At 49.3% G+C, this 10,470-nt stretch overlaps 1 protein-coding gene across 1 annotated transcript; it reads right to left on the bottom strand.

Moving 5' to 3' along the window:
- Window positions 1–4,029: 4,029 nt before the first annotated feature.
- LOC125542920 (NADP-dependent malic enzyme, chloroplastic) lies at window positions 4,030–9,770 on the bottom strand. Its single transcript, XM_048706143.1, has 20 exons — window positions 9,552–9,770; window positions 9,108–9,382; window positions 7,747–7,867; window positions 7,589–7,663; window positions 7,251–7,402; window positions 7,057–7,162; window positions 6,922–6,987; window positions 6,716–6,811; window positions 6,550–6,621; window positions 6,378–6,461; window positions 6,156–6,254; window positions 6,016–6,063; window positions 5,868–5,921; window positions 5,686–5,784; window positions 5,474–5,563; window positions 5,298–5,375; window positions 5,001–5,075; window positions 4,802–4,892; window positions 4,557–4,685; window positions 4,030–4,435 (listed from the first exon to the last, which is right to left on the bottom strand). The coding sequence occupies exons 1-20, from the start codon at window positions 9,597–9,599 to the stop codon at window positions 4,347–4,349; spliced, it is 1,947 nt and encodes a 648-aa protein (XP_048562100.1). The 5' UTR covers window positions 9,600–9,770; the 3' UTR covers window positions 4,030–4,346.
- Window positions 9,771–10,470: the final 700 nt, after the last annotated feature.

Genomic DNA, 10,470 nt, shown 5'->3' with positions numbered 1-10,470 from the left:
GACCACTTGAGAGGGCGCGTGGCTTCGAGCTTGGGGAGGATTGCATTCACTTCGCGGGCGAACTGCTTGAAGATGCGTTGAGAGGCTGGGGCTTGAGCCCCGCCCAGGATGCAAGCGATCGCGCGCGGCTCCTGGAAGCCCCCAGCCCCCTCATCCTGATGGCGGTCCTCGTTTCTCCTTGGCTGCGGCGGCAGCGGAGGGAGGCCTGCGTTGCCTTGCGGGCGATCCTCGCGAGGCTGATCCCTCCAGTCTCCCTCACGAGGCGGGTCTTGCCAGCGATCCTCGCGAGGTCGATCGCGCCACCCTTGGTGCGGGCAGCGGTCTTCCCAGCGTCCTGCGTTCCTTCCTCCTCCTCGACCGTAGCCCCGGTCACCATGGTCGGGGCGACGGCCGATCCTTCCTTCTCGCACGGCTCGGAGCTCTTGACATTCGTTGGTGTTGTGGGTGTGGAGGTCGTGGTACACACAGTACCGACTGCCCTTGGAAGATTCGGGCTGACCTCTGCCCCGCTTGGTGTCTGGTTCTGCCGCGAGCACGGCAGCCCCCTTGCGCTTCACATCCTTGGCCTTGGGCTTCTTCTCTTCTGGGTCCGCGGCAGGCAGCTCGAGGAGGGAGAGACGCCCTTCCTCAGCCCTGGCGCACTTGGTTGCCAAGTTGAACAACTCCAAGGAAGTGCACAGGTCTTCATGCATCACCAGCTCCTCCTTCATCTTGACATCGCGCATGCCGTCGGAGAAGGCTGAGATGATGGCCTCCTCGGTCACCTTGGGAATCTTGAGGCGTGCGTTGTTGAAGCGCTGGATGTACTTTTGCAGGGTCTCTCCGGTTTGTTGCTTGATGCGGCGCATGTCGCTCACGGCGGGTGGCCGGTCGCGAGTACCTTGGAAGTTGGCGATGAAGCGGGTGCGCATCTCGTCCCAGGAGGAGATCGTGCCTGGAGTCAGGTTCAGGAGCCAGGTGCGGGCCCCGTCCTTGAGCGCCATGGGAAACCAGTTCGCCATGACCTTCTCGTCTCCGTTGGCAGCTTCGATGCCCAACTCATAGAGCTGGAGGAACTCCGCAGGGTCGGCCGTGCCGTCGTAACGAGGAGGCAGGTCTGGCTTGAACTTGCCGGGCCACGCGACGCTGCGTAGCTCGGTGGTGAAGGCACGGCAGCCTACTGTGGCCACGGGAGGCCTTGGGTGACGGAGAGCTTGGTCTTGCATGTCCCCACGCGCTGCAGCTGGGAGCAGCGCGGGGTCTTGACGTGCGGGAGCAGGAGTATGGTCGCGACGTGCTGGAGCAGGAAGCGCCCGGGCAGCTTCTTGTGGGGAGGGACTTCTTGGCAGCTCTGCTCTTGCCGCGCTGGCACCTGACGGAGTGGGTTCCGCCCAGGGGCCACACGCCTTGGAGCCATGGCACCTTCTTGAGGAGGAGGCGGCTGGGGCGCCCCCGGAGCTTCGTCGCTCGCGCGGGGCGGGGTGCAGTGCAGCGGAATGGACGGCGCGGACGAGCTCGGCGATGCGGTCGAGCCATTCTTCATAGACGTCGTCGATGGGACGGTAGCGCAGGAGCTCGTTTACCGCGATGAGCGCAGCTCGAGCCTCCATGGGTGCGCGGAGCGCGCGGGACGAAGAACCAGCTGGGGTGAGCGAGGGAGTAGCAGTGCGGCTGTCTTGCCACACGGACGGATGCTGAGACGACGCTTGCTGCTCGTTCCCTGCCGGGCCGGTGGCGGCGTTGACGGCAGGTGACGGGGAACGGCGAGGACGCCCGCCGACTGGAGCCGTCTGGGCGACGCAGGAAGCGAGAGCGGCTCGGCGCTCGGCGCGGGCCCGACGAGCGTCAGACATGGACGCGATGGTCGGAGGAGAACGGGGTGGTGGAAGACGAATTCCGGCGCACCCCTACCTGGCGCACCAAATGTCGGATTTCGGGTTCCGGCAGACCCTTGAGGTTCGAACACTGGGGTGCGCGCGGAGATTTCGCCTTCTACCTACCTGCACCCCTCCGCCTCGCTAAGATCTAAGCTATGGAAAGAACTGCACAAGAGACACAGGGTTTATACTGGTTCGGGCCACCGTTGTGGTGTAATACCCTACTCCAGTGTGTGGTGTGGTGGATTGCCTCTTGGGCTGATGATGATGAGCAATACAAGGAAGAACAGCCTCGCGAGGGTCTGTTCTTGACTGGGGGGATGAACTGCTAGGAGGAGTTCAGTCGCCCTTCTCTCTCTGTGTGTGTGATGCTACTCGATCCGATCCTAGCTAGTTTCTCTCATGGCTTCTAGATTCTCCCTTCTTGATTGCCCCTCTACGCTGGGGTGGCTAGTCCTATTTATAGGCAAAGGCCCTGAGCCTCTTCCCAAATATTGAGCGGGAAGGGCGCCAACAATTGGCCATTTTGAAGGGGAACATCTGGTACACTTATCCTAACTAAAGTTGGTCCTCGCCTGCCAAAGGCTCTGGTGGTGACGCTGGCTTGGGCTCCACCATGACTTCCTCCCTGCCATTGGACTGGTCTTGGTCTCGTTGCACCGAAACGGGTGCCTTTGCTTGATGCTCTCGCCTGCGCTTGCTCCCTTTGCACCAAAGAGGAAAGGAGGACACTGCGCGGCTGGCGCCCGCCTGGCGCCTTTTATCGTCATGGCTTGCGTCACGGGCACCTCGTGAGGTACCCTGCCTTGATCTCTCCGCCTCCTCGCGAGCCAGCCTGATGAGGCCGTGCCCGAGGAAGCTCCGTGTCGTCCGCCCCGCGAGGCTTGGCCCCTCGCGAGGGTCTTGGGTCTGTGTTGATGAAGATGGGCCGCGCTGGGGCCCCTTTTGAGCCACGCCGCAGGCAGGCAAGTCTGGTGACCCCCGTTCCGAGAACGCTGACACTCCATGTCTCAAGCAGGTTGCGACCTCTCCTTCTCAAGCTCTATTGATCCAAAAGTTCAGGTCTTCTCGAGCTTCCACTTGGCACACTCTTTTTTCTTCTCCAACTCTATCTTTTCCCTCTCAATTTGCAACTTCGTGTTCAATCTCTTCTGGTCTCAATCCATTCTCTTTTTGTGCATCCAACACGAGCTTGTATATCTTCTCTTTCTTGTCCTACCTTGTGGAAAAATTGCCCGTGATCGTCGTGGCGTGACGGGCGGCCCTCCTGTTCGCCCATTTGTTCCCATCACTTGCCAGATATTAATTGGCATGATGGCTCGTCCATTCTCCCCGACAACTTCTTCTTTCTCATTCAATCCAATGGATTGTTGAGGGCTTGAGACATCATTGTTCTTCAAGAAAGCTCTTCTGCCGGTCTTGAGGTCTTACACAAGTTGTATCAACTCCAGTTTACCATTCAATTTCATCCAACAATGGCTAAAACTAGTGGCTTCTTCTCATTTTGTTGGTACAAAATGGTCACCAACACCATCTATCAAACAATAAGTAATTATGAGAATACAACAAAAAGAACTAGCAATACAAATGATGACAAACGAAGCAATCCAACTTACATGACTTGCGACTCCAATCTTACTTTGCTTCCGGCCAAACATGAAAGCATAATGGCCGACAAAGTTGTTCACGTTGTCTTAAATGATGGACCATCTATGTTAGAGATGCCACATTGCAGGTCACCCTCGGCCATGTATTATTCACTATTGAGAAATCATCATTTCATCATTTTTGCATGACTCACATGTTTACTTTCATCACCAAACTTTACACATGTGTAATATCCATCCATATGATCATGAAGAATTCTTTTCAGGATTTTTAAAAATTTTAAATGTTATTCTTAAACTATTTAAAATAAAGTGCTCCAATACACCCATGTTCCCAAAATCCACCCCCCCCCCCCTATGTCTCTGTTTACATGGCACACATATTTTAAGGTTTTATGTTTGACCATCAATTTAATAAAAAGTGCATGCGTCACAAAAATTACAGTGATAAACTGTTTTTGGTGCAAAATCGAATGACAGCCTTTCCTTTTGATCCTGTCTATAGTGTAAATCTTTTTTCCATTTGACTAAAACTTTTGGCACTACCCATTAGATAACTCCTTCACTGGTGCATGCTAATTTGCATTGATTTTCATACATGGTAAAAGGTCCCAGTTTCTTGTGATAAAAGGCACTAGCCATATTACCTTGAGAACTAGAGCTCTGTCTGCTTATTACACTCGTTACACTCAACCTACACGAATAACAAACGTTGGTACACAAGACAGTTTGTTTAACTTCTTCCACAGCGTTACAACACACACGGCATATATGTATAGACAGATACGACTTGCAGCAGCGGCAAGAACAGCGACAGACAACAACAGCGCCGCAGCGTCCTGCGACCTTGCGTTTTATTACTGCAAAATTGATCTCCACTGCATTAACGATAGCTGCGGTAGACAGGGGTGTACATGCAGCTCTCCGCATATTTCTCCAGATCTCTCGGCCGCGGCAGGCGAGTCGCCAAGCCTGCAGAAAAAAGTTTGAGCAATGTCAAGCACAGGTATTCCACGAGGCCTGAAGGGTATTCCACGAGGCCTGACGGGTATTCCATGAGGCCTGAAGGGGGCAAGGGTGTCGGAAAATGTACCGAGTTCGTAGGCTTTTGCAGCCACGCTAGCAGCAATGAGGGCAGATATCTTTCTGATGTTGGTGAAGGGTGGAAAGATGGATCCCTTGTCAAAGTTCTCCTGAGTGGCCTGTGCAGCTAGTGTTTCCGCTGTTTTGAACACATGAAACATTGATAAGCATTCCATAATATGGTTAATATTTTTTAGGAAATGCTTGGCATACTGGCAGGCAATCATGGATAACATGTTCGTGAGAGGCACTTACAGGCAGCAAGAAGCATGTCCTCATGCACGCGGATTGCTCCAGAAATCACAACGCCAAGGCCAAATCCAGGGAAAATGTAAGCATTGTTTGCCTGTTGTGCATAGTCCAGACAATCAGGTATGAAGAACTTTATGTTGACTAAGCAGGACTTCATATCAGCAAGATTGCCCCCCATTGGAAAAGATTAAAAGAAAAATACCTGGCCAGGCACACGAATCTTTCCATCATACTCCACAGGGTCAAACGGACTTCCGCTGGCAAACACTGCACGACCCTGCAAATATGCAGATGCATTTGCATGTTTTAGTGAACCCTTTTTGTGCCAATTATGATGCACTAGCTATGAAGATATACAAGCGTAAGAAAGCAAACACGGAATGTCTTTCATTAAGCTTTGTTGCATTTCATGGATAGCACAATAATTAAATGAGTAACATCAAATGTTTTGACTTCAACAAATTTGCAGCCAGCTCTGTGTGTATGTTGGCAAACTAACCTGGGTCCATTTGTATGCTTCTTCAGCAGTACATTCAGAGTGCGACGTTGGATTTGACAATGAGAAGATGACAGGTCTCTGCATTTACAATTTTAGATATCAGAAGTTATTCAACTGTCTCACTGATCCCAGAAAGTTACAACTTGAACAACAACAATGTTAAAATTTCAAATTACCTCGTTGAAAGAAGCCATAGCTTCAATAACTTCTTTAGTGAAAGCCCTGCCTACTCCAGATGTTCCGATCAGCACCGTAGGTCTGATGGACTACAGAGATAATAAAAGAACTTTAAGAGATACAATAAAATATAACCTTAACAGAACAATTTCCAGTGAAAGCATCAGTACTAATTGAATTGAATTCTTAAATGCACATAAAGAATGACTACCTTGATGGCATCTAACAAGGTTGTCACAGGTTCGCGCTCATGTGCCCAAGATGTCTTGAATGGTTGAAGGGAGTTTTTTCTGGAACTAACGATCAAACCCTACATATATAATAGAATAAAATTGTGTCAGTCTGTCAGCTGCAGTGTTCAAAATCAATATCGTACATTCTTTGCCTCCATACCTTCGAATCCACCAGAAAAACCTTCTTGCGGCACTCTTCAATTGGAGCATTTGTCTATAAATTAATCAAAACCAGCAGGACTTAGCTGTAGCATTGATATTAAAACTATATACGCCACATTGACATTTTGAAAGCCTGAGCCAGTTACCTGTTTTGAAATCTCAAGAGCAATGAGTTCTGCAATACCAGTTCCAGCCTGCAGTAAAATGCACCGTCAGATGTGTTCCAGATAATGCATTATAATTTAACAGTTCAGCAAAAATTACACCGTGAGGAGTTTTGACTAACCTCGCCAGCACCAAGGAACAAATAGGTGTGCTCTGCTAGGGTTCCACCCACAACCTTCAGTGAAGATAACAGACCTGCAAGGACCACAGATGCTGTTCCCTGCAATCAACACATTTTATATCAGCACGGAAGGCAACAAACTGAAATATATAGCGAATTAGAGATACTGAAGAACAGGACAAGGGTAGCACGTGATAAAACTGAAACAAGTAGTTCACCAACCTGGATATCATCATTGAAAACAAGATGACTCTTGCTATATTTCGCAAGCAAATCAAACGCATTGTGATTGGCAAAGTCTTCAAACTGGCACAAAGGAAATCCAGTATTATTGTGATAATAAGTCAAAATGATCACCATATAAACATGCAATTTACTAGGTGTCTGAACTGACCTGGATGAGAACTTTTTCACCATATATTTGTTTAACAGCATCCATGAACTCTTCCATGAGCTCATGATACTCCTGCCATCAAGGACAATGCACATATCAGATTTTAAATGCTTGCTATATTGATAACGTCTTAGTTCCTCCAAGCAAAGTTTGTACATATGCATACCTCTCCAGTAGCACGTCTTTGCCGAAGCCCGATGTAGAACTCGTCGTTAAGCAATTGCTCATTGTTAGTACCAACATCAATTGTAATAGGCAAGCACTGCAAAGTAAACATTAAAAAGATTGACGTTATTTGGTTGTTTTTGCAGCTTGTTGATAACAAATATACTGGGATCATTAAAGAAGACTACAACAAATGCAAATGCTTACAGCTGACGGGCGAACTCCTCCAAGGGCAGTGTACAGAGAAAGTTTGCCAACAGGAATTCCCATTCCCTGTAGGACATCATTTCAACAATATATAAGCACAGTTCCTGAAGTAAGAAGCTAATTAGACAAGCATACCTGACAACCCAAATCTCCAAGCCCCAAAATGCGCTCACCATCAGTGACTACAATCACTTGAATGTTCCTCTCAGGCCAGTTCCTTAGCACATCAATGACCTTCCCCCTACAATACACCTCCAATCAGTCCCAATGATAAACACAATACATAATTCTTGCAAGTTTGATAAAAAAAAAAAGCTGGGCAAACATACTTGTCTCTCAAGCTGACATACAGACCCTGTGGGCGCCTAAATATGCTCCCATACTTCTGGCAGGCCTCACCTACAGTTGGTGTATAAACCACAGGGAGCAGCTCCTCCACGTTATCAATTAGAAGCTTGTAGAAAAGCCTCTCATTTCTCTCCTGAAATCACACAACATCGTGCAAATTTTTTCAATCAATAAATCATTTTAACTGCAACAAATTGACTACATAGGTGCAGTGTGGGTTTTATCAGATCTTCAACAAGGAAATCGCTGCATTACATAGCTAATCTTCTTACAAGAACGAATCTATAGTTCATAGAATCAACATGACTAATTGTGCTACCTGAAGGTCCATCATGGCCACATAGCGCTGCAACGGGACCTTGTACTGGCGAAGGTTATGCATGATCTTCTTCACCTGCATACACATTAAGAAAACCTTAGGAAAAAGAAGACCAGAATGATTTACAGCTTATTTTGGCTAGTGATGGTTCCACATACTTGGAGATCCTGGGAGACAACTCCTGGAGGAAGAAGGCCACGCAAGTAGTGCGCGTCCCGCTCCCTCTCGGTAAAGGCCAGTCCCTTGTTGTGATGCGGATCTCTCAGAAGTGTGTAACCACTGGAACAAAAAAGTTTATTAGCATTCGATTTAACATAGTGACCAAAATATATTCAGTTCACTGCACCGAATCATGGCCGTTCATTGACATTAAGCAATCTTAGAAGTTACAACTTACAACCAAGTAACATTTTACGGCAGTAAAGTTTTATCAAATTCTCGTGGTCAATTGGGTACTTGACTTTCCTTGCTGAAGTTACCGTTCTCTGATTGCTTTTAGCTAACTATAACAAAATTACATGCTATCGTTTACCATACAGTAGTCAGTTTAGTATCAATTTGCAGTCAAATTTCGCTGTCGGGGGCAGTGGAGAAAACAAGACACACAAATATTGTTGTAGGCCAGATTATCTTATTTGGTCCACTGCATGGTCGTTCATTGACATGAAACAATCTTCCAAACCAAATCAAAAAATTACGGCAGTAAAGTTTTTCTAAAATCACCATGGCCAATTGGGTACTTGACTTTCCTTGCTCAAGGTACCGTTCACTGATTGCTTTTAGTTGACTATAACAAAATTATATGCTACGGAGTAAAGTTTACCATACGGCTGTCGATTCAGTATCAATTTGCAGTCAAATTTCGCTGTCAGGGGCAGTGGAGAAAACAAGACACACAAATATTGTTGTGGGCCAGATTATCTTTTTTGCCAGATTAGAATATATTCCACCCACAAGAAAGCAAAAAATAGAAGAAACCAAACCAAAACAAAACAGCCAATTCGTTGTTTTGCTCAACTACTAACAACCTACCCAAAATCCGCCCAGCGGTAACCCAGATCCGCTTTAAACTATAACAAATTTCTCTCACTAGAGTGAAACTGGAATTGTAAAAGTAATATTACTTGAAATTTTAACGCGACCAGCTGGGCGACTCCAACAATACCGGGTGACCCATACTGGGTGCGAGGAAACAACAAAAGTCAGCTCAACTGGGCTGCACCAGCAGGAGAAAGGGACAGTTACTTTTCCGCTGCCGAGCGCCCCACACACGGAAATCTACTGCCCGTTTCAGATTTGTTTCGGGTGATGCAAGCAAACGAGACACGCATACTGACTTCTAGGCACGTCAAAGTTCTGAAATGGACTAAAATATTGGTAGTATAAGCTTAGGCAAGGCAACACGCGGAGGAAACCGTGAACTAGCGAACCCAAATGGATCGATCCCCCGCCCGGATCGACCCATCGAAACGTCCGCCTCACCCAGATCCAGCGATCCGATCCGATCCGCGCCGCTCACCTCGCGACGGAGAAGGCCCATGGCGTGACGGGCAGCTCCTCCGTGGCCCTGTCCTCGCCGTACTTGTCCTCCACGCCGCCTCCCGCCGCCGCCACCTCCTTCTCGGCGGCCACCTCCTTCTCGGCCTCCGCGGTCTCGGCGGCCGACTCCATCGCCACCGCCTCGACCCTCTTGGGCTGCGCCGCGCGGACCGTCACCGCCGCGGCCCTCCTCCGCACCTCCAAGCAGCTCGTGCATCCGTCGCCGCGGCCCCCCGCGCCACCTCCGCGCTTCCACTGCAGCGTCAGGCAAAACACAAACAAACGAAGCTTACTTCCTCGTACAAACGTCAGGAGCACCGTAAACACAGCGCAATCACGCGACTCGAAGCGGAAGCGAGCGGCGAGGCGGGAGGCGCCGGAGCGGGAGCGGGACGGGCGAGCGAGAGCGCGGGGACGGCCGTACCAGGGAGGCGGCGGGGGACGCGGCGGCGGCGGTGCGCGCGGACAGCATGGCTGCGAGTTCCGCGGGGAGCTCCAACGCGCGGTCGGGGTGGGTGGGTGAGTCGAGTCGGTTGCGCGCTTGCGTCCTCGGCCCGGAGCCCCTGCGCGCGAGGGAGCGTGGAGGAGGCTGGGGGGAGGTGGGAATGGGACGGGGACGAGAGGGAGGTGGAGGAGGCGGGGGGGCTATAAAAGGGGGCGACGGGCCGAGGGCGCTTTGTATTTGGGGCCGGTGGGCGGGCGGCACGCACCTGCGACGGCGGCGGAAAATACTTTAATTCGCCGCGGTGATTTTCGCACGCCGCTTCGATCTGCCTCCCGTCTTACAGTGGTCGATGGATGGTGACCAGCCGGCGACGTACGGGGGTACCTTTTCCAGCCAGAAATGTAACGAGAAATTTCATTAAAATGACGTATAATTGGTTGGCTTTCCGGAAATGACGTGCTACGTTCCAGTGGCGGAAACTGTCACATTCATGTTAAACTAGAGCTAACACAGATGTGTCATTTTGTCCAATTTTTCACATGAGTACACTCTAATGCCTCTGTCCTGATTTTTTATGACGGAGTATAATTGTTTATGACCTGCATAAACAGTTTGTTAGGCAGATGTATGATTAATCTTTGACCTCAAATATGATGGGGGCTAGTACATGTAAAAGTATACAAACTGAGCATGCAACAAATGTATTATTTTATTTGTTTACAAAAAATATTTAAATTGACTATAATAAAAAAAGTTCTAGCAAAAATGTGATGAGAAATTTGATAAAATTGACACATGCTCCGTATTTGTTTGGCTTCATGAAAACGATACACCATTTGTGTCACTTACATATATGGACATGGTCCTTGTGCCAATGACATAAAGTGTGAGCGAAGTG

The sequence above is a fragment of the Triticum urartu genome, chromosome 3, assembly GCF_003073215.2.
Source record: "Triticum urartu cultivar G1812 chromosome 3, Tu2.1, whole genome shotgun sequence".
Taxonomy (NCBI): domain Eukaryota; kingdom Viridiplantae; phylum Streptophyta; class Magnoliopsida; order Poales; family Poaceae; genus Triticum; species Triticum urartu.
The sequence above is the reverse complement of the archived record's forward strand: the minus strand, read 5'-3'. Positions and strand labels throughout refer to the sequence as shown.